The 24,373-nt window shown below is 41.6% G+C and overlaps 1 protein-coding gene across 2 annotated transcripts in view; it reads left to right on the forward strand.

The window, feature by feature from the left end:
- LOC116383442 (retinoic acid receptor gamma-A-like) overlaps window positions 1–24,217 on the forward strand; it is a 33,090-nt gene extending 8,873 nt beyond the window's left edge. The window contains exons 2-9 of one of the 2 annotated variants that reach the window (XM_031847294.1): window positions 2,071–2,446; window positions 18,183–18,331; window positions 19,595–19,736; window positions 19,872–20,035; window positions 20,197–20,373; window positions 20,581–20,785; window positions 20,930–21,088; window positions 21,272–24,217. In XM_031847294.1, the coding sequence (XP_031703154.1) occupies window positions 2,278–2,446; window positions 18,183–18,331; window positions 19,595–19,736; window positions 19,872–20,035; window positions 20,197–20,373; window positions 20,581–20,785; window positions 20,930–21,088; window positions 21,272–21,591 (1,485 nt within the window). In that variant the 5' untranslated portion in view covers window positions 2,071–2,277 and the 3' untranslated portion in view covers window positions 21,592–24,217. Of the gene's footprint in view, window positions 1–2,070; window positions 2,447–8,401; window positions 8,936–18,182; window positions 18,332–19,594; window positions 19,737–19,871; window positions 20,036–20,196; window positions 20,374–20,580; window positions 20,786–20,929; window positions 21,089–21,271 lie in introns of those variants that run through there. The other variant, XM_031847303.1, reaches the window with a different exon arrangement.
- The last annotated feature ends 156 nt before the right edge of the window (window positions 24,218–24,373 follow it).

The raw sequence follows: 24,373 nt of genomic DNA on the forward strand, positions 1-24,373 counted from the left end.
TGTGTGTGTGTGTGTGTGTGTGTGTGTGTGTGTGTGTGTGTGTGTGTGTGTGTGTGTGTGTACGTGTGCATCTTTGTGCCTGTCTGTCTGTCCATGGATAATCTGGCATACTGTTGGACCCATCTGTGTTTTTTTGTGCTCACTCATGACTGTATGTTTAAGCACCTCTCGTGGTTGCAGTGATTCACACTCAACACACAAACATATTTTATTGTTTTATACCGTCATTGACTGCTGATTCCTGACTATTGTGAACTGGCTGGTAGGGGCCGCAGCTGATCAACAACTGCTTCAGGTTGGACTCTTGTCTCCGCTACGGATTAGGAACTGTTCCTCTCCTAAATTTGCACGCATAGTTAGACTATTATACTGTATGTAGATATAACTGTCGCTTAGTCGTTGACAAACTAAACCAATCGCTGACTACAACAGAATGAATCCTCTCATTTCGGTAGAAGGAGGCACGTTAGCTGTTAGCAGCCGGTAGGCAGCAGAGTCCTGCGGTTTGGCTAACAGGGCTAATACATCTAACAGGGCTAGTACATCTAACAGGGCTAGTACATCGAACAGAACTAAACACACTGAGAGTTTCTGGTTAGAGGAAGCGTTAAACAGTCAAAATAACGTATTACTCAGCGAACTGCAGCTTAGATGCATGAAGCCAGTGCAGACAACTGCACAGATGTAAATGAGAGCGCATCTGTTGCGTAAGACATGCGAATGAAAAACGCGTCTAATGTGTAGGCAATTTGTAGTTTGTATTCGTTCGGAGAAAACATTCCAGTTGTGGTCGTTGCAGACACACCTGGCGGGGAGGAGAGCACTTCTAGTTAAATTCTGTGAGTACTATGAACAAACTTTCATTGATCTCAATTGTATTGGGTTGGGTTTCGAAAAAATCTCAGAAGAGATATCTTAAAACCTGAGCAAATGAAATCTCAATCTGCATGTTGAGATACCACAAGAACACAAGAGGTCACTTAATGAACTGACCCTTTAAGATGGAACTTGTGGAATCGTGTACTGCTAAATTAAGACGTGTTGCTGTGGTGTGACCATTTGTGTCTAATGTCTCTTTACCTCTACATGTGGAGTATGGGGCATCTATTTGCATCTATATATATACGTATATATATATATATATATATATATATATATATATATACACAGTATATATGTTTACTATAGTTGTATTTCTGCACCTTAGTAGTCTGTCAGCACAATCGAGAGACAGGGACAGGGGTTTGCTATTTTAAAGGACGGATTGTTCCTCTCAATTTGTATTTTTTCACGATGTATTTCAACTGAATCTGTGTATTCTTTTTAGTCGTTCAACAGGGGACATTTGTAAATTCATCATTCTCTCTGTCTGTGTCTCACCCACCCTGGGTGTTTGATTCCCATGCCGAAGCAGGCCCAAAACAACAAGACATTCTTTTCCCGAGCTGTATTTACCACACAGCTCCACCACAGAGAGTTAAGCTCCACCCACTCATAAAATCACTGAAGGGCATGAGAGAGTTATGAAAGATGGGCGAGCCGCCCTCTTTTAACTTATTGACACAGAGTCACTATGTGAGTCAGAAAAGGTGAGACATGGTGATCACCACAAACCTTCAGCGGTTTCTGTGCTTCACAGAGGGCACAGCGGAGGGTTGTTACGGTGTGGGGCTCAGTGAGAATGAGTAGGTCATGTGTGTCTGTTGTGGTAAAGGGTTAATTGTACCCATGTTGTGGCTGGCTGTTCTCAAGTAGGCTGGCAGAGGGAACAGAGAGACCCTTTATAATCCAGTTCTGCTGATTGAAATCATATGGCATTGCCTGAAATCATTGCACTACTAAAAAGCACGAGAGAAGTGTTGCTGTTTCTTCAGCACTCTCTTTTTGCTCTTTGTCTTCCATGATTTTATTCCTCGTCTGGAGTTTGCTTTTGATTGTTTTGGCTATTAATTTTTTTGTTTGAATTGTTGAATTGATTTGACATTAGGTGAGTTGTTAAGCCACTGTGCTCTATGTGTTTGACTTCATAGTTCCAGTATCTAAACCCTTCTCTTCCCTCCTTTTCTACAGAGTCTGGACCTGGTCAGGTCCTGGTCACGGGGCTCCTGGTCTGTTTTCCTCTTTCAGCAGCATCCCTCTTGCAGCTGAGAGGGGCTGAATGGCAGCAAGCCACTTCAAACTCAACGCAGGCCCCTGACGAAGCAGACGCAGGGAGACGAAACAATCAGAAAGTCAATCAGAGAAACGTCACCCGAACCACCAGCGGCACGTTTCACGATGGCAACCAACAGGGAGCACCAAGTGCGTCACATGACCGGCTTCCCCCGAGCTATATACCCGTTCACCTTTAACTCCATGCGTAGCCACTCCCCCTTTGACCTGCTGGCCAGTAGCCACCTTTTCGGCCGGTTTGGGACAGACCTTCCCAAAGAGATGGCTGCATTGTGTAAGTAATACAAAATAATGTATAAATCATTTACACAACTTACAAAAAACAACTCTGGAGATTTGTTATATATCACTGTAACAGAGCGTATTGCCTTAAAAGATGTACGTTTACGAAACGATTTTCAAAGAAAAGACATCTTAAGAAGTGTCACTGCAAATCACTTGACCTAAATGAAAGCTTAATTCAGAAGGCAAGAAATCCTGATCCCACCCACTAACACATGACAAGATAGTGTGCTAGATCTCTGTTTTGTGTGAAACAGTTGAGACTCTCCACAATTTTTGTCTTCAGGGTCAATTTGAGGCTATAATCAGGCTTTAAATCATGCATTGAGGAGAGGATAGATTAGAAGAGAAGAGTTTTTCCATGTGGTAAACCAGGCGGAGAGCAGAGAGGGCAGGCTGGAAAACCCGGAAACATAGCGTGGTCCCTTGTGTAAGTTGGCGCTTTCCATAAAATCTAAATGTTTTATATCATCATAAGTACAGAGAAGCAAAATTTCCTCAGAAGAAGGATGGGGCTTTTGGCAGAAAGCAGTGTGTTTGGATAGAGACCATGTGAGTCACAGGGGGCACTATTGCACTTCACAGAGACTCAGCAAGACCTCAGAGACATGGTGTACTGTGAAAAGGAATTTGATTCGAGGAGTGAATTACTTTCTTTTTTTTAACTGGCTCTCATGTACTACAATTTCCTTCAAAATGAACTTCTGTTATATTACTCAGACATTACAGCACCAAAGCACTGTTTTATTGAGTCTGCATTATAAATAAATTGTAATTCCTTGCACTCCACACTGTTATTTCCCTGTAATGCTTGTGCAATTTCAAGTCATGCATGATACAGTTTCATCATACATTTGTCATCTTTTTTCAGTTAATCTTAGATATTGAGATTTTTTTGACTCCCTGTACAGATGCAGGTACCTGTAGCTTAAACCCATTAGTGTGTTAACATGAATGCTACTATCGTCAGTTTAATCTAGTTCTCTACATTTGACTGCTGCAGGTATGTTGAAGAAATGTCCAAAATGATCTTGTATCCATATTAATCCCTATGTTTATCAATATTCTGTAGACTGTGCAGTGTTCAGACCAAACACTTTACACTGTATCTCTCATCCTGTAAGGCTGACATCTGGTGCAGAAATACCTGCTGTCAATCAGTGTGTGTGTGTGTGTGTGTGTGTGTGTGTGTCATTGTGTGCACACAGATAATGTGTTCAGTGCGCGGCTGATATCTGTTTATCTGGAGACTCAGGCCCTATACGACCAGGCTTGTAGAACTCACAATGTCATTACATCTTTGACATGTTGCCTCTGGGACTGTTATACAGACAGAAAGATATGAGGGGCCGGGCCGCGTTACGTCAGTCAGGGTCGTTACAGGTGGTCTAATGTGACAAAACAAAATGCCCAGAAGACCTGTCAGGTATATGCAGAATATCTAAATCAATAACAGTTATTTCAACTTGTGACAGTTGTCAGTCGAGGCAAACAAGGAAGAAATAGTAGATTGTGATAAAACCACATTTGGTTTTTTAAGCTTGTAGCAATGAGACCACAAAGTAACATGCGTTAAATAATCCTGAATCCAACTTCAGTTAAAAGTTTAACTCTGCAACGTCTCGCTCTGTCTTCTTTGTTTTTCTTTGCCTTCATTTACATATATTTGGTAATGTTGGGCGTGTAGTGAAGTAAGACAGGTGAGGCTTGTATGCGTGTGCTGCCGTTTGATAGAAAGATAGAAAAGTGGGTAAGAAAAATGAACCAGGCTAATATCATCAACAACAAACTTGTGGCATTTCAATGTTGTCAAAATAGATTAAAGGTGCAGTAACTTTTAAAGTCAGATTAATTGACCCATAGTGCACATTTATAACACTGAAAATGAACACCAGTGATTCAACAATTACTTTTCCAGATAATGAGATTCCGCATCTTCATCCTTTATCCCCAAAAATGTAATTACAAATTAGAGTAATGTCCTTATTACAGGATTTTTGCATCCAATTAAATGTTTTTTCTTCTTCACGACATTAGATTTTGTTCCAGGACTGTAGAAAATTGTATTCAATTAGGAGTTATTGAAGAGCGGAGAGGTCTCCGCCCTAGCTAGCAATCTAGCTGACAGGTAACTAGTCTTGTCAAAGCAGGACTTTCCTGTGCCAAAGAATATCAAAGGGCTACAGAGCTTTCTGGGAATGGCCGTCGCTTTGTTCCCGGCTTCTCATAAATAGCAGAGCCTCTCAATGCATTGAAAAAGAAAGGGTCCAAATGCATCTGGATGTCAGCCTGTCAAGCTGCTTTTAAGACCTTGAAACAGCATCTTGCTTCACTACCAATTCTTGGGCACCCAGATTTCACCTAATACCTTCACAGATGCCGGCAATGTTGACAGTTTTTGTTGCCGTTATGGCCCACACCAACGGGATTGGGAGGAGAGTAGGTCACTGCTTTCACCTTTAGTCCAAAATGTGTGGGATTATTCGCCTGAGGACGGATTGAACCTTCTGAGACTGCTAGCGTGGAATCGCTCGCACTCTTGAATCTTGCTCATGATGTAGCAAAGGAGTTTATCCATCAGTTAGTTTTTAGGAAATCATTTATATTAATATTGCAAATAATGAGCCTATTCTAGAATAAATTACATATCTCTCATTAGTGCAAAGTGTGCAAAATTTTACAAAATGACTTCAGAGGTTTAAGTGGGATTGGCCAATTAATTCAAACCAGGTCCTAATCAGTGTGAGTAGAAGACTTGACTTTGTTCTCCAATGAAATGAAACTCACAACATCCCTGGATGTAAAATTAGCGGATATAAACATCAAAAGCTCTCTGCTGTGTATTCAATCATACAGTAAATCCTCTCCTCTTCTCCTAATAGCAGCGGGAAAAGGGAATTAGTATCTGAGCACACAAATAACTCTTTTGGGTTAAAGCTCTCTGCCTTGTGCTTCCTGGACTTAGTTTAAATACATGATAATATCTTTGGATTTTAAGTAAATATTTTTTGTCTTTTATTCATGGCATTAAGATTAAAATTCTGTTAACATCAAAGTTCTAGGTTAGTTATGAAAAGGAAGAAAAATCTTGCTGATCACGAGGAAAAGAAGTGTATTTTTCCACAATGAACACAATGTCCTTTCGTAATTTCTGTACTAGTCACATCTTGTTCTTTGTAATGTTTTGAGTGTGTCTGTGTGTGTGTGTGTGTGTGTGTGTGTGTGTGTGTGTGTGTGTGTGTGTGATATTAGTAACTTGAACCTAAAGGCAGAGAGCGAGGCTTGTGTGTTTTTCTTTGTGTCTTTCATCACAGGCACTCTGTTTAAGCACATACACACATAATTGTCCGTGCGTCCGAACACACAGACACACACACACACACACATTTCCACTCTGTAGGCTGCACATTCCAACACCCATTAATATCACAAACCAGCAGTCTTGCACTCTTTGCCTCACATTTGTGACTATATTTGTGCGCTTGCTGATGACCGCAGTGAGACTTTGTGCAAATATCTGCGGCCGAGCCGGCGGAGCTGCTGGTGGAGAAAGAGACAGACAGAGAGAGAGAGAGAGAGAGAGAGAGAGAGAGAGGAGGCCATTGTTCAGCTCTGTGTGTTTGTGTCAGACATGACGACAGGATGAAGAGCTAAAAGAGCCTGATTGTTAATAGTTGTAATATGACTCGCTCCTCTTACCAATTGTGTGTATGTGTGTGAGAAAATTAGAGATCTGCAATTTGCACAACTAAAATAAACTAAAGTTTATGTATCCTTAAAAGTGAAAGAAAGTGACTTTTTCTTTGTTCCTCACATTCACCCTGCATTTGTATGTCCCTTTCCTCAAAGCAGCAACATGGGGCATGGTGCTGTGAGGCAGGTAATTGTCTCAAGGTGTGGGGAGAGCTCAGCAGGCTCATACTGTGCTGCTCTGCTCCCTGCAGTGTATCATTGTGTTTTGGTGTGCCGCCCGGCCATGGTGGTGACAGACAGGTAGAAACTCCACCGGGGGGGGGGGGGGGGTTACTCGAAGGATGAATAAAAAAAAACAAAAAACGTAAGTTAAAAAACAGCAGGCTGGGTGCATGCTGTTATTCTCCAAATATTAATGGAAAAAATCTAAAGAAATGGATTCAGGGGGGTTGGCATAAATATAAACAAAACTCACAAACAACAGTAGAAAAACAAAGAAAATAGAGAATTGTAACACACAAGGGTGATATGAAGCATAGGCAGCCACAGGCGGGACAGTTTGTATGTGTGTGTGTGTGTGTGTGTGAAGGGGGGTGTAAAAGCCCCAGTGGGGGTTTCTTCGAGAGTTCATCCCTCTTGAACGAGGGAAGGAAAGGGAGGAGGAGAGGGAGGTGGGTGAGGCTGTCTCGTATACAAACTATCCAGACTCCGGGCCAGTGTGGTTCGCCTGCAGCGGAGTCCCACTTCAGTGTGGCTGAACTATCCAATAAGCTCCGGGAGGGAAGAAAGCTGAATCCATTTTGAACTGAATTCAAGGAGTTGAATTAGATATCCGCACATGCCAAGACCAAATGTAAAGAGAAAGACAATAAATGAAACTGCAATAGTGAGACATGGGGATGAATGACTGTTGAGAAAGACAAAGAAGGAATGCTGTGTGGACTGAAACAGATCAGACTTTCATCTTAAAATTCAGCTCAAATCATTTTCATCCCAAATTGCAGAAATGTTAGATATGCATTAATGGACAATTAGGCGGTCTGTCCACATTGCTGCAGACTCTTCTGAATTGTTTTTGAATGTACATTTTTTTAATAGAGTCCTTGTATTTTATTCATGTTCATTCCCCGTAATTTTCTCTTCTTTTTCTCCTCTAACACTTTATTTTATAGGTCTGCAAATTCCTAATGACTTCCTATTAACTTCTTAGGACGTTTGTGTCTTCTTTATTAAATCAACAGCTGCTCACAACACAACACAACTAAAATCTAATAATAGACTCAGAAATGTCCCTTTATTTTCCAAACAAGGAGCACCAAATTCCATTAAATTAAATTATCAGGGAATAATAAAAACGTAAATGAAAGCATTATCGTTTCTTTTTTGTTTTAGTCGATGGTTTAGTCGTTTCGTTTTTGTAAAAAATAGCCTTATGGGAATAATTATAAATATAAACTAGTGACCAGCATGTAAATCACACCCATCTTCAAACTCTGCCTTCATTTCCTTAATAACACACCTGTAAAGTTTCATGACTGCATCTTATTGTAGTGACGCTATCGCGGTGACAAAATCTGTCCACAGACAGACATGTAAATGCCATGATGACACACACACACACACACACACACACAGACTCACAAGGTGAAAACAATACCACACTGTCGCAGATGGTTATCGTTAAAATGCAACACAATACTCAAGTAATATGCTTTTAATTTGGGGGAAATTTGGGGTTAGCTGATCGTGTGTGAGCAGGGGTGTTGTGTTTCTGTGGCCACTTTAATCCTACTGTACTGTACCGAAACCACAGGAAGGTATCTATTTACAGGGAAAGTTGGATAAATTAGTAAATGACACTCTCCCTAATTGTCCTCTCTCTGAGCCCCCTTCATACTTTCTCTGAACAGACTTTGTGAGGTGGGAGTTTGATGCTACGGGTGGTGGAGCTGTACTGTTTAGAAGAGAGGCAATGCTCCCTGCTGTGGTGAAACAAAAAGGGAATTAATACAGTAAAAGAAAGAAGAAAGAGTCAAGGGAGGAGGAAAGGGAGGCGAGGAGTGTTTGTTTTCATTTGCAAAATATGAAACATGAAGAGGCGATTTGGAAAACTTGAAGGCGAAAAGGGGGAAGGAGAGAAACGTTGATGCACGACCAATCAGAAAGCAGGTACACACCCCCTCTTGCACGCGCCCCTCCCTCTTCTTCTTCCCAGACCCCACCTCCTTTTTCTGTGCTGGGAGAGCATGCGGATAGTTGGTTGAGTCTGTGGTGGAGTTTGAGAGGCCCAAAGAGCCCGCGAGAGGGGAGATGAGATCAGTTAGAGAAGTCAAAACAGCCAGGCAGGCAAGCAAGTGATCTGGGAACAGAGAGGGAAAAATAAGTTTGGGTTGTAGAGCAGAAATAAGGCCGGAAAGAAGGATTGTGTCCATCCAGAGGACTAAGTTTGGAAGAGACAGGACAGGACGGGACAGGCAGTCAGGGGGCAACAAGAGGCAGAAAGACAGGGAACACCTGGACCAGCAGGGCATTGAGTTACTTTCAGTCACAGGAAGCCTTTTCTCAGTTTTTACGGTCACTTTCTCACAGCTTGGCTGCAGAACAAACAGCTGCTAGCTGTGTGTGCTGTGATTTGAGAGGAGCATGTTTGACTGTATGGAGGCTCTGGGGCTTGCCCCGCGGCCCCTCTTTGATGTGTCCGGACAAGGATCATGCATGCTCGGCAAGGCAACCCCTTACTTCTCCGGCCTGGACCCCTTCGCCTGGGCCGGGACTGGCAGCATTCAGTGTGAGTACTCCATCCTGTCCATCAGACTGGAACAGAGCAGCTGTGTGTGTGTGTGTGTGTGTGTGTGTGTGTGTGTGTGTGTGTGTGAGTGAGTGAGTGAGTGTGTGTGTGTGAGTGTGTGTGTGTGTGTGTGTGTGTGTGTGTGTGTTCTTATCAGAGTTCTGGTTTTGTTATCATAGAGCTCTCTCCACAGGAAGAGTCAGATTCCTTTCGATTCTATGTACCCATTCTCACCCTGCTTTTTGTTTGTTTATGCGCTTAGTGTGCTTTGTGCGAGTGAGTGAGTGAGTTGGGGAGTGCATATTTATACATCATCGTGTTTGTTTTCTTTATGAATGACTTCACATGATTGACAGCTCTTCTAAACTATTTGGGACCTGACCCGACGACGTGTCCAGAAAACAGAAACGTCCAAACAGAAACAGCGCTGACAGATTGAAGGCAAATGGGCCTTGAAATCACGTGGCTGTGATTTGGCCAATAAACTCACACGCATAGAACCACAGTTAGAAACGGATTGCAAAAGATAAGCAAAGACATGATTGGACTGATTCGTTTCACTATATGAGCAGTCTTATGCAATTGGACAAAGTCACCCGAAGCTATGCAACACATTTGAGCAATATTCTACAGTAGGATTAACATTCTTCAGAAGAAACGATGACTGTAAGAATGAGATGTGAGTTTTGTTAAAGATAAAACATGAATCACTTTACACATGAGCCGTTTCGTAACGCAAGGCTAAACAAGGCAAAGATTGCATCAGGCATTAAGATACAGTGTTAACAAACAACAACACAGGAGCAGTCACCCAAGGTATCTGAATAAGCAGACCTTTTGTTATTGTCATGGAGTCCACTCTCAGACTCTTTGGTCACACTTGGTTTTGTGGCTTGGAAAATCAAACATTGACGCTTTCTATCTATGGAAACTGACTTGCTGAAGTCTATTCATGTGTGTCACCGAGCTGAGCGTACCTCATTTTGTGTTTGATACATCTTCTCTGCAGTGTGGGATGTCCCCACTGAGCACCTTGAGTTCATTTATCTTCAGTTTTTATTTAGATAGCAGGGCATCAAGCAGGTCCTCAGTGCTCACTAATGATGACGGATGAGCAGTCGGGATGACAAACACCACAGCAGGGCCTGTTTCAACTCGCTAAGGAGCTTCGCCAGATGCCACTCTAACAGACAAATGTCCACAAATATTCATTAATCACCTTTTCTTTCTATAAAAACAGTTTAGGTTTAGTTTAGTGTTTTTTTTGTTTTTTTTGCCGAGCGAGATTTTTCGAATGGACTTAAGGAAGTAAAAATATGTTCCCTGACTGGCCACGGGGGTTTAGAGGGTGATTCAGCCCCGTTCTGTTTAGTACCCTGTTAGCATTAATGGACAGTTGCATGCAAAGAGGCGTTACTCACCTCTGACATTCACACCTTTATTTCTTAATCAAGCATAGATTTAAACTCAAACATCTCTCTCAGACATGAGGCTGGGCTGGTGGACTGCAAACCGACAGGATAATAAATAGCAACTATTTTGTAATCGATTGTCATTTTTCCAACAAAATCCTCCTGTGTCTGGCTGAAGCTTCTCCAATTTAATTTGCTGCTTTTCTCAGTTTTATATCATAAAAATGTATATTTTTTTGCCTGTTGGTCAAACAAAACAAGATGTTTAAATACGGCACTGTGGGCTCTGGAAAATTAAAACAGGCATTTTTTTACTATTTCTTTTAACTTTACGAACCAAATGCATTAATGGATCATATAATTGGCAGTTTAATCGATAATGAATGTAGTTGTTGCCGCCCTATTTATAACATTGACACAGTTGTGTTATTCACCAAACGGTTCTACAACTGCTGGTGTCTATTTATAAAGTTGATCATACATCTCATTTATTCTAAGATTTCACATTTTACATAATTTCAGACAGACTAGGGAACTTTAACAATAGACAAAATGATGGTTAACCTCTGGACTCTGTAAATTAAATTAATTTCCACTGACCCTTTGACGTTGATAACTTTGCTAATGGTCCATGTCAACATGTAGACGTTGTCGTCATTAAAGAAGGGCCACATTGGAAAGTGACTACGAGTTTGCTCATTCTGTGTTGCTCTCAGTGAACATGCACTGTTGGACATTGTGACTCTAAATTCCTGAGCGCATTTTGGCATCTGTGTCTTTTTGACACAAGCTTTCTCTGCTTTCCGTGAGTGTGTGTGTGTGTGTGTGTGTGTGTGTGTGTGTGTGGGTGTGTGTGTGTATCTTGTCGATTGTTAGAGTATCCTAGTCTGTGTGTGTCCGGGTCTGTGTGTGTGTGTGTGTGTGTGTGTGTGCGTGCGTTAACAGGGGGGTCCTCTTTTCCTGTGTTTTTTTTTTATTTGAGGCAGTTCAGCACCTCTCTGCCTTCCTTTGTTTCAATGTCAGGAGGCATTGCACGGAGCTGGGACATGCCAAAGTCTGTCCGCTTTCTCTTCTGTCACCGCCTCTTGTGCAGTAATGGGGGGGGGGGGGGGGTTCCCCTCTATGTGACATTTGTTTTTCTCCTTTTTTTAAACACCCCCCCCCCCTTTTTACACTTGATCTTCCTCTTCCAATAGTGTGTATCAGTGTGTGTGTGTGTGTATGTGTGTACATATATGTGTGTGTGTATTTTTTGCTCACACTCGGCTCAGTTTACACGCCTTGTGTTGTGTAACCAAGAGCTTTTAATGATGCAATTACAATTACAAAGAGTCAATTATAAGATTAGGCGCTGTGTATGGGGCATGGGCAGTTAAAATAGACGAGAGCTGAGAGAGGAGTGGAGGGATGAAGTTGGATTTGGGATTGAACTACCCCCCCCCCCGTAACTCTTTGTATCTCGGTGTTTCAGGCCTTGAGGGGAAACGCTCTCCCCTTCATTCAGAGATAATCTCCTTTTCTCTGGCACCCTCTTCACTTTAAAGGGGTTCTTCAAAGTTAGTTTAACAATGCTCCTTGACCATCATGTCATGACATAGCAGGAGAGCTGCTAACTATGATACAATGGCGATGCTTTTACTGCCAGTAGCTGATTAAAAATCAGAGATATGTGGCTGATTTGTAAGATAAAACATATTAGTTTCAGGGGGTGTCTGCGTGTTGTATTTCTTGGAAGGGGCTCAGATTGTTATTTTGTCTGTACCTGCGCCAGTATCACTATTTAAAAAAACAAAACTAGCCAATCTGTGTCACTGGGTCATGAAATGCTGGCCTATACTCTAGATGCCTTTCACTAATGAAATTACACTGTTTACACACTAAACAACCTCTGTGAACCTGGAAATTCAAGTTCAGTCGGTGTGTTCAAAGAAAGCAGAGATTCTTGCAACAAGACAATTACAATGTTTCTTTAACCTGTAACTTTCAATTTTTCATAGCAAACCTTTCACATTGAGTTACCAGTTTCTTAAAATGTATTGAGCATCAAAGACTTTTACACAGACAGAAAACACTGATTAGAACCAGAACCAGATGTTCCTACTTGAAATAACTAGATTAAGAGATAAATTGTCAAGATTGGGGTGGAGTGGCTAGCGGTGGTCAGAAAAAAAAAAAGGTTTCATGTTACGACATACCCTGAATGGAAGAGATTGTGACTGATTGAAGTGAATTCATCAACACAGAAAGAAACACAGACTTGCTTTCTTTTGTGGCATCAATATGATGTTGAAACATGCAAATACTGAAATCAAATTATTACTCTAATCTGGTTATTCACAGTAATCCGGTTACAGTCTGCGTGTTACAACATATAGCATTTATCTTAACACCTACAGACTCATCTGTTGGGAATGCACACATGACAAATACTGTAGTTTATGAATCGTTGAAGAGTAGATCTGATCTAAAAACCTCATTAAAACAATGTTCAGTAGCATTATTTTTTTTTGCAATTACAGTCTTCTAAAGGCTAGCGGAGACAATCCCAGGCTGCTGATTGGAGGAAGTGCTTGGAACCAACATGTGAGGATCAGTGAGTCGTGTTACAACTTGTCTCTGATCGGGGCGTCGCAGCTTCCAGCCATGTCTCGACCACACCGCATTAACTTTAGCCTGTCATGCCTTTGAATCACTAGTCTGTCTTGTATGTCTATCAAAAATGTGGTTTAGCTGATAAGACATGTTCTAAAAGGGTCAGTTTCAGGATAAAAGCTAATGTGAAACCAAGTATAAGCGAATAACTGCAGTGTTATTATACCAATAAGGTACAATTTTGTTATTTTCATGCCGTAATTCAACCTAAATGCTTTAAAACTATTTCAAATCCACATGATTTGTAGCAGAAGATGTGTTTGAGAAGTCATGCCGGCTCTCAGTGTTGTATTCAGCTCGCCCAGTATTGTGGTGGGAGACTAATATCAAAAAAGGGCAAAAATAGAGCGCTGGGTTTATTAGGTGTTATAAAAAAGAAAGGGTGTATTGTATGTATGATGAGGAATGGGAGGGACAAACCCAGATTTAACAACCTGTCCCGTAAATGCACCCCTGACCCCACACTCAGCGGACAAACAAAGCGTAAGTCTGTGACCATGGAACAAACAAAATATTACATGAATGTTGTTTTCCAGTTTTTGGCCTTGAATTAAATATTGTCACACTCGAGTGAATTGTGACTTCCTGAATTTCTTCATTTGAATTTGTTTTATACTCTTTAGGCCCAAATTTCTGAAACTGCTTAGGAGTTTGAGGGATTGATGTCCAGGATGTCTGTCTTGTTAGTGTGTGTGTGTGTGTGTGTGTGTGCACCGTTGTTTGTGTGTTTGTCTCTGCCTCCTTTTTTAAGTGTTTGCTGCTGTTTTTATGGAGCCATCTCCTGGACAGTAGTCTGGTTTTCACAGCCTTTCCTTTAAAAGGCGCTTCCAATGACAGGAAGGACTCCTCCTCCTGCCAGGGCAGGAAGGCAGGACAGGACAGAGGGGGGAAGACGGTTATTAGTGAGGGTTCAGCTGAGGGGGGAGGGCAGGCGAGGGGAGGGGACGCTGGTATTGAACTTAGAACAGCTGATGAAAGGGATTGTCACTTAGATCTTCCCCATCTCCTCCCTGCTGTCGTGGTAATTACTCGCTCAGCATATTTGAGGTTGTGGCTCTCCCCCACTGTTTATCAGCTCCTGAATTACAACCAAGTACAGTCATTTTAAGTGTGACGCATGAATTTTTGTAATGAAAAGTATAGACCACGTCACATAATCAGAATTTAATTTACAGGTTGCATTAACTTCGCCCACGAAGGCTTTTTATGTGTTGTCTGTTTAATGATGAATGGCGTTTAGTCCACTGTTTTCCTCTTCCTCTGTCCTCACAATGTTTCTGTGAGTGTTGTCGCTCTGAAAACCCTCACACACAATCCAACTGACCTGTGGCCCCATGCAGCAGCCCACACACACATATTCACATGTGCACGCACATTCCACAGTGTGCTGCTGGACATTTTGTGAGTAGAGAGGTTATGTAAGAACTCAATTTGCCATCTAAATTAATCTTTTATAGACTCAGTGTAAAATATATTAGTCCAAATTGCTTTATTTTGCAAATTTTGTTGCTTTATCGGCATGAAAGTTAAAAAAAAACAATGTTGGCAAAGCATCAAAATACAAAAGAACACAAAAACTTTAATATGAATATAAACACAATGTTACAATTGTTGTATAAAATGATATATGTATACAATATTCCCATTACATTTCAACAAACACACGTGTCTATGTTTTGTGTGAGTGTGTGTGTGTGTGTGTGTGTGTGTACAGTATATATACAGTATAATATACTGTATATGTATATATGATATATATATATATATATATATTTATATCGGTATAAAATGCTACAGTCCTTAGCATTAGCCTCCACCCACTCCTCTCCGGTGCGAGGCTCTCTGAAGCCCTGCAGGCCAAAGTCGAGTTCAATGAGATGTACGATGTTGGCAGGTTGAGCCAGGCTGCAGGCCCTACGTCACATATGTCACACTGTGTCGACTACACAGCCACTCCAAGAGGAATGAAAAAACACCTTCAATATCAGTGTAAAACAAACCCCATGTTCACTGTGCTCACTGCAGAACTTAAGCATCTGATGCTCGATGGTGTCGATCACTGTGTTTTCTTTCTCATGCGCTGGTTAATACAGAATGACAGATCAGTTCTATCTTAATGACGTCTGATGGCACAAGTATTGTTTTATTTCCTGTTCGTATAAAATGCTTAACAAAGTTAATTTGTAGAATACTAACTGCATAAGCAGTAACTGTACAACTACAACTGTACATAATTAGCATGAGTAGTATGAACTTTGGACCCAGTCGCTGTGGCTGTTCCTGAGTCCATGTTGGCAGATATTGTAGTAATTCTGGTCAGAAATAATTTCCCTAATTCAGGTTTAGAAAACTACCCAGGAATGAAACGGTCATTCTTGTTCTTCAAGAATCTCAGATCAGGTGTCTGCTTTCAGAAGGGCTTCTGTTGTCTAAACAGAGATGTGTTGATCTGACAACAAACACTGAGTGGAGAGGACGAAGCTGGGCATACCAGTAGGTCGAGTAGAGCTATGTTAAGGAAAACTTTTTTACACCTCTGTATCCAACCCTCTTCGTCCAGTGACGAATAGCTTATAGTTTCTGTTGCATGTTTCCCGTATGAGAGTTCTCCAGCTAGCTGACGGAGCTGATTCACACGAGTCATCTTGTCTGCTCTACGTCCAACAGAGGTGTGCTGATTGATGTTGTGACACGCTGAGGGGTGAGTTGTAGGTTAAGAACAGACAGAGATTCTTTCAAGCCAAGGCTCTGAGGCTGAGCTCAGTTCAGGGTGATGACAGCTGCTTGACAGTTTTGGGCTCCTTCTTTCTCCATGCCAGGTAAAGTCCGTCACCCCCCCCTCCCTCCCTCCCTCCCTCTCTCTCTCTCTCTCTCTCTCTTGCCGCCTTAAGCCCAGCGTCTCTCACCCTGTCTCCCTCCTTCACGTTTCTCGAGAGTCACGTACCTCCTCACCCGCTCTCCCCGCCCTCAGACAGTGTCAGTCATTACCTCTGTCCTGGCGCCAGATGCAGCTTCTCCGTTTCAATGGGAGCTATTTTTTTTCCACTTGTTCTCTCAGGGCCACTTTTACATTGTCAGTGTTACTATATAAACAGAAAACAGTGATCAAGTTACAGTGCCACTCATGCAGCTCCACCTCCCACACCTGGGCTCTAACCTCCTGCCCAACAAGCAGCACTTTGTTTACTCATAAACTTGCGTGAAACGTTAACTTTCTCCTGCATACGCTGAATAATTTCAAATCGCTCATTGTTGGAGAACACTGCGTGTTATTTTCGGGGGAAAGATATGAAATGGCAATCTCATAATCCTGTCCTCTGTCTGACAAGATAAAGCATTAGTTCTGCTACGAACATTACCATCAGGGCTGCAACTAACAATTGTTTTCTATGTCGCTAGCTTTCTCAATTGATTAAATTAATATGGTTTATAAAATGTCAGAAAGTACTGAAACATGCCTGTCACATTCTCCTGAAGCCCAAGGTGATAGTATCTTAAATTTATTTAATTTCTTTCCAAAACTCAAATATATTTAATCATCAAGAGACAAAGAAAAGCATCAAATCCTAAAGAAAAGGGGAGCAAGGAGCTCAGTGCATTCTTGAAACCTTGGATCACATAGTGGATAAAACTAAAAACTAATCCTAGAACATTTTATTTCTCACTTTCTTGAGTGAAAAATAGTAATTTATTGTTTGATGAATAGCTGCAGCACAACATCTGTAAGTACTGCTCAGCAGATTCAGCCGTGATTAATTGAATGATGTGTCATATTTGAACATGTTTTCTAACTTTAAAGGAAGCTGCTGGTCATTTAATTAGTAATGGTCTTCTACAGTCAAGGTCAAAGTTAAACGGTCAGGATCTTATTTAACCTTTCAGCCACTGGGAAGTCTCTGTCCTCCGGCTCACCTCCTTCTTTCCCTTTCTTCCTCTTTTCATTTCCCTCTCTCTGTTTTTATCAGATCATTCCTTTGTGCCTTTGCCGCTCTGTTTTTTGAAACCTTAGCACTCTTGTTAATGGCAGGCAGTGGGTTCAGGTTGGGGTTTCTGCGGTGGAGTGGGGGCCACATTTGGTTCAGTCCTGTGCTGTCCATTGAAGGTGACAGGAGGTGCTGTGACTTTGGGGTTTTTGACCCCAAATTCTTTATTTTTATAAGGAAGGGATCCAAGGATGGAGCTGTTGATGTGAATAGCTGCCCAAGGTGACTGGATCCCAATAAAGAGGCCGTCCGCCTGGCCGGGGGCCTCCTTCCCATCCTAGACACAACCTTTATAGGGCCGCTTATGAGCCTGGGCAACTATTAAACCCTGTCCAGCCTGCACTGAGGAATTTAGGGCCAGGAAACAAGGGAGTGGGGGCGGGGGTGGGCAGAGGGAGGTGAAGTTGGGGTGAGTGAAGGTGAAAGTTGAAAGGCATGTTCAGAGGAATCTTGTTGTTCTTTAGTCATCACCTTCAAATGTGTACAAGGCGTGTTTCATTTTTTTTTATGTTTTAAGTGTACGAAACTACAGTTTCAATCAGTGTCCCCGTGTCTGCTCTACATTGTTTGTTTTGAACGTTTTTATTAGTAGCAGTTAACGGACTTGTGCCTGTGGCCAGCAAATGGTGTTATACAGTTTGCCATTTTCTTTAGCGAGACAGCGAGAAGGAACAGAGGGAGACAGCCGAGTCTCATAAACATCCCGCCTCTGTTTGTTCACATGGGGCTTGAGGTATATAGGCCGGTCTGGTTCGACAGCCTTTCACATAAAAATGTGAGCTTGTGCATGTGCGTGTGAGCACACAAACACACACACAGACACAGATGCAAAAATTCAGATGTCAGTCAAAAAGTCAACAGAGGTATGCTGCTCCCCCACTCACTAGTAAATGGAGAAGCCAATCAAATCTCAGCTGCCAATCAGCATTTTATCAGCGCGGCCATCTGGCCATCAGCTAATTGTGTCTCTTTTAAGTCCCTGTCAATCAGCAGCCCCCTCCTTTTCTCTTAAAAATGTCTGCCTTTGAGCTTGCCTTCTGGCTCCAAGGGGTGGCTTGCATGGAGTTGGGAGTTGTTTGTTGACTATTCCTTCTTAATCAGTCTGTGTATTAGCTTTCATCATAGTTTCAAAGACTTTCAGAACTTATATGTAAACAAACGTATGATAAAAGTTTCTTTTTTCTCTCTTTCTGTCTGCAGCGGTGGAGACCCAGAGCACCAGCTCAGAGGAGATGGTCCCCAGCTCTCCTTCTCCTCCTCCTCCACCGCGGATCTACAAGCCGTGCTTTGTGTGCCAGGACAAGTCCTCTGGTTATCACTATGGAGTGAGCTCCTGTGAGGGTTGCAAGGTAAAAGAAGCCAGAGACACATGAAGAGTTTATGAAGTGTACAAAGTTGAACAGCTGATGTCCACTGAAAAGTCTGATGTTTCACTAGAAGCCTGACAGATGTCAGTGCTGCGTAGCTGTAACGTTTGCCTTTGTTAAGCTGCCCTCTAGTGTATCGTGACTAACACTGCACGTTATTGATGTAACGGAGCCAAATATTGTGTGGTAACTGACCACCAAATGGTTACTGCATCTGTATTAAATTAAGCTGTTGTTGAAGTGTAAATTTAGAGATTAAAATTAAATTTAAAAAATATACATTTGGAGAACATACAATAGAGGTTTTGTGTGCTTGAGGTTTATATACAGAAACCAATAAATGGATGTTCACAGTTAAGAAAGTGACAGTTGAGACCGCAGTCCGCAGTGGTGGAAGAAATACTCAGATCTAGCACTACATCAGTGCGAAATAACAATAGAATATACTTAAAGTGTCACAAGTGAAAGTACTCATTATGCAGAATGGCCCATAATCATTTATATAATATTTTTGGGTTATAATAATTGATGCATTAATGTGTGCATCACTTTAATGTTGCAGCTGGTAAAGGTGGAGCTGATTTACATTCTTGTGTGGTTCCTTAATTCATAAAAATAAATCTTAATTTATTTGTTCATATTTTGAATGATCTGCAAAGTAACTATTACTTATTGTACTACTCAATAAATAGAGTGGAGTGAAAAGAACAACAGTGGCTTTCAGTTGTAGTGGAGTAGAATTATAAAGTAGCATCAAATGGAAATATTCAAGTGAAATACAAGTACCTCAAAACTGTAGTTAAGTACAGTACTTGAGTAAATGTACTTAGTTTTGTTCCACCACTGGCCGTCAGCCACTCTTGTGTTAGTAGGCCACTATTATTAAGCTTTATTATAAAACCATTATGACATTTTAAAATATTCAACTAAAAGTCTAAAGCCATGTGCTCTGTGAGACTGATTTTAGACACAGCAGTGCTTTGAGCTACATGCTAACAGCATGCTGATATAATGCTAATCTTAGATTAGCATGTTAGCCTGCTAACATTTGCTAATTATCTCATAACCCTTTGTAAAGCTGAGGATGATGGGAAACATCCGCCCAATATTTATGGAGATATTTCAGTCTGGACCAAAGCATCGGGACAAACAACCAACCAACAGACTGACTTTGCCGTCCCTAGAGTCAGAGCATTGTTTCCTGTCATCAAGCAGTGTGCCCAACATTGTTCTTACCGGTTTCAGGGTTTCTTTCGGCGCAGTATCCAAAAGAACATGGTGTATACATGCCACAGAGACAAGAACTGCCAGATCAACAAAGTGACTCGCAACCGCTGCCAGTACTGTCGGCTGCAGAAGTGCTTTGAGGTCGGCATGTCCAAAGAAGGTGAGAGGAAAATATGGGCCTCAATCATTTTGTTATAAACAAATATTTTACTCTCAAGTAAAAGTTAACGGGGTGATTGTTTTTTTTGTTGTTTTTTTTTTAAGTGTGTCACCTTGCACTTGTGTTTCCCTGTAGCGGTGCGTAACGACAGGAACAAAAAGAAGAAGGATGTAAAGGAGGAGGTGGTGCTGCCAGAGAACTATGAGCTGAGTGGAGAACTACAGGAGCTGGTTAACAAAGTCAGCAAAGCTCACCAAGAGACCTTTCCATCTCTGTGCCAGCTAGGAAAATACACCACAGTGAGTTTTTATTTTTTTTAATTTTAAATGTATAATCACATCCACCCCTAAACACTCACTCCACTCAAGCATTATTAGCTCACTGCTTTGCCAGAAGGACAAACACTGTATGGACTCTGCACAGCCACACAGACAGAAGTGTCCCTTTTTCTCTCTCTCAGAATTCAAGTGCTGACCACAGAGTACAGCTGGACTTGGGCCTGTGGGATAAGTTCAGTGAGCTGTCCACGAAGTGCATTATAAAGATTGTGGAGTTTGCCAAACGGCTACCAGGCTTCACTACGCTCACCATCGCTGACCAGATCACCCTCCTCAAATCTGCATGTCTGGACATCCTGGTACCAACCACATGCTCCTATTACTCTTCCTTTTTAACCAACTCCCCTTCCACCTCCCTAATGCTTCCTCATTATTCACACTACTTAACTTGTTGATGATTCTGAACAGCTGCCATGATTTTTTGGGGACTGAATTTCATCCTCCTTTTACTAACTGCCCATTTTTTGCCTTTTGTCCTTGTCTCGTGATTTTCTTCCCCTTCCTAGATGCTGAGGATTTGCACTCGCTACACCCCAGAACAGGACACAATGACCTTCTCAGATGGCTTGACACTCAACAGGACCCAGATGCATAACGCTGGCTTTGGCCCACTGACAGAGCTGGTGTTTGCCTTTGCTGGCCAGCTGCTGCCTTTGGAGATGGATGACACAGAAACGGGCCTACTCAGTGCCATCTGCCTCATCTGCGGAGGTAAGGTCGTGCCTTCTAGCTTGCTATCCTTACCTTAAAACAATGTTACTTTGTCTCATTGGTTTGCAATTTCCTTGCTATCATTTGGCTTTTCTACCAATTCTTGACCTCTTCAAAATGATGTTCTTTCTCTCATTGCGTTAGACCGTATGGATCTGGAGGAGCCACAGAAAGTCGACAAGCTGCAGGAGCCGCTGCTAGAGGCTCTGAAGATCTACACCCGCCGCAGACGCCCAAACAAGCCTCACATGTTTCCCCGCATGCTGATGAAAGTCACAGACCTCCGAGGAATCAGCACCAAAGGTAAGCTGAAGCGTTTACGTACCAGTACCATGGATCAGAAGTAGGGCTTGGAAGCAAACCGTAATACCGTTTTGTACCTACAAAATGTATTCACAGTACTGATGTGTGAGAGGCTTTCTCCTGTCCTTTTTATACACTACCCATTACATAAATATGTGTGTATGTGTGTGTGTGCGCCTCTAGGTGCAGAAAGAGCCATCACATTGAAGACGGAGATCCCGGGCCCCATGCCTCCACTGATCAGGGAGATGCTGGAGAACCCAGAGGCCTTCGAGGACAGCAGTGACTCAGGGGACAGCGCCGCAGCCGCTCCCCCTGCTATTCAAGCCATCAAACAAGAGGAGAAGGCCACAGATGAGTCAGCCGTTGAGGAGGAAGAGGAGGAGGAAGAGGACGACTACTGGGATGAGGAGAAGGAGCGAGGGGCGGACAGTGATGGGGAGCTGTCGGGGGAGGCGGCAGCGGGCGTGCTAAAGAAAGGTGGAACTGGGAATACACAGTGAGAGAGACAAGATGATGCTGCTTCCTCCTTCAGATCCCTGAGCCCTCCCGGAAACCTCACAGAATTCGGCTCTTATACAACAATGGTGTTGCATACAGCACATACATATACTGTAAATGTTGACTGAAAGGAAAATTAAAGTAAAATTCAGTATTGGAAGCAACGAATGGAAGAAGCAAAAGCACTAAATGTAAGTGGGTTGAGCAGAGCGCCACGAGAAATCACTGTGCCAAAATGAGACTCTCAAAGATATTTCAAAAGTGTTTTGTTCACCCAAAGAGGAACGAGACGTGGTGGACAGAAGAAAATGCACTCCTCAGCAATCTATAAGGGCTATGCTTTATATAAACTTGATGGTAAAAATACATTGCAACAACAGAACTCTATTAGGTGTCCGTTTGCCGCAAATGTCTTCTGAGAATTCCTTTTATTACTATTCAGAGATTTGCGACTTATTTTTTTATTGTATGGTTTTTCTAAGCATGTAAACATTTCTGTTCTGTATTTTTGCCTGTTTGTGGTACTTTTTTTTTTTTTTTGTATATTTTTCACTCAGTCCTGCTCACATTTGACTGGACGTATAGTGTGTTTTTTTTCTTAAGCTTATCTTTAATGTTAGGCATTTCTGCGTTGTTGGACACGGTGAAAAGCAATAACAGAGATAATAAATAGAGCAATTGCAGTCATGAGCAGGACTCAAACTCACAATACGACAAGCACGTGGTATGAAAAGCCCTAATGGGTAAAACGTTCAAAAGAGAAGAAGAAGAAGACGAAGACTGCGATTTCAGCTCTGGTGCTTGTGATGCAAATAAGAAACTAATCAGTAATGCAAAACGAATGCAGCAGCATATCTCCATCTCTCTTTTTAATACTTCGACTAAAGAATCTGCAGGGTAGATTAAATGTCATCACACAATCTCAGGTTGATTCCATCAGGGCCACATCTCATCTGACAACAGTATTTTTTCAGAAATGCTTCAACAAGAAGTAGGATTATTAAAAATGGAGTCGTTGGCCATTATGTACATGCCCTTCGTGGAGCCATAATATTTTCGTTTTGTCAACGTGAGCTATGAATCATCCAAATGGACGTAACCCTGAAAATCAGTTTACTTCACAGAAAATCTCAGGTGAGTGTGTGTGCGCATGAGTGTGTAAATCAGAGCATTTATCAATAGATAAAAAAAATAGGCTTTACAGCTAAAAACTTTTCGGAGTTCACTCACCGGTAGGCGTCTGTTGGACAGTAGCATGTTGATGCCAATGCAAGCTGACCAAGAATCACACGATCGATTAAATGACGTCGCAACCGTCTAATAAAATGACCAACAAAACGAAAGCTTTACATCGGGCGACCTGTCTCCCGAAGCGCAGCGCGATAGTTTCAAATGATGTGTGTTCATGTGTGCTGCGTCTAAAGAGCGATGCAGTACATGGATTTTGTAAAACAAATACTTATGAATTGTTTCTCATTGAGACTATACAGCTTTTTTTTTTTATGCAAGATGTATAAAATTGACATGTAAGGAAAGACAATGTGACTCTTCTTGAACTACTACTTGATAGTTGTAAGGGAACGATTCTCCATCAGCATGTTGTCCTTCACGGCATTGCAGTTCAGCTGCAACGTGCTTTTGATGTAGTTTGTTGATATTCGGGATAAAAAGATACAGCTAATGTATGATATCTGAAAATAAGACCACATGTTTCTGATAATCAGATATGGAGACGTTTACTCTTTGAATGAAGCAGAGAAAGAGAAGATGTAGAGAAAACAGATCCTACACGACCACGCTGGCAACACACCAGCAGCTGTGAAGCAGCGACCATGTATAGAGTCAGATAGGTCTCTAGTACCAGCTGTAAAGCCATCAAGTGCACATACGTTGATTTAAAGTATTAATTAATCAGCCCTGATGCCATGATGATGTTTTTAGACTGTTAAATTGTCATTTGTGATATTATAGGATGAAAACATCACAGTCAAATGACTGAGGTAAAAGATACGAGTTGTCTTCAGTGTGCCACACACACATTCACAGAGACAGTCAATATTTTGCACATCGTCAGCCAATCCTACGTACTTTGTTGAGTATTTAAATGTCACATAACGACGACATTTCATATTAAAATGTTTTCCTGTTTTATCTTCTCTTTCTATTTCTTAAACTTGTCTCTTGAACTTGAGCTGGTGCAATAGATGAGCCAAGAGGTCACGAGGGCCTCAGCTCGATACATCAGCATGTGAGTAAGAAAACTAAAAAAGGACCAAAGATATTACATTGCATTTGGACAAAAACAAATAAAACATTACTTAATACAATATCTATTAAAGTCATTGATGTGAAATATATTTACTTTGTATTGTGTGATAGAGAAAATGCCGTGATCTCAAATTACTTTTTGAAGCTGGAACCATCTTATCTCTGTAACATCTTGTTGAGTTCTTTTAACTGATGTCTTTTTATAAACAATCTTTACAATGTGCAAATAACCTGTCTTGATGTTCAGGGATTCAGACACCTCGTGCTTTTTATTTCAATTGGACTTAAATACCAAAATAGCTCTGACAAACACACACACACACACACACAGAAAAACAAAGACTGGGCTGATCCTTTTGTGTTTTTTACATTTCGATTTTTGCTTATTTGTTGCTTGTTGTTTGCTTATTTGTTATTTGTTGTTGTATTTCTTGTATTTTGATAAAGGCGCTTTTTGTTCTCAGACCTCTCAGCGTCCAGTTGTTGTTTTCTTTGCCGTCACTTCACACCTTCACG

This window comes from Anarrhichthys ocellatus, unplaced genomic scaffold (genome assembly GCF_004355925.1).
Source record: "Anarrhichthys ocellatus isolate YVR2014 unplaced genomic scaffold, GSC_Weel_1.0 scaffold1, whole genome shotgun sequence".
Lineage (NCBI taxonomy): Eukaryota > Metazoa > Chordata > Actinopteri > Perciformes > Anarhichadidae > Anarrhichthys > Anarrhichthys ocellatus.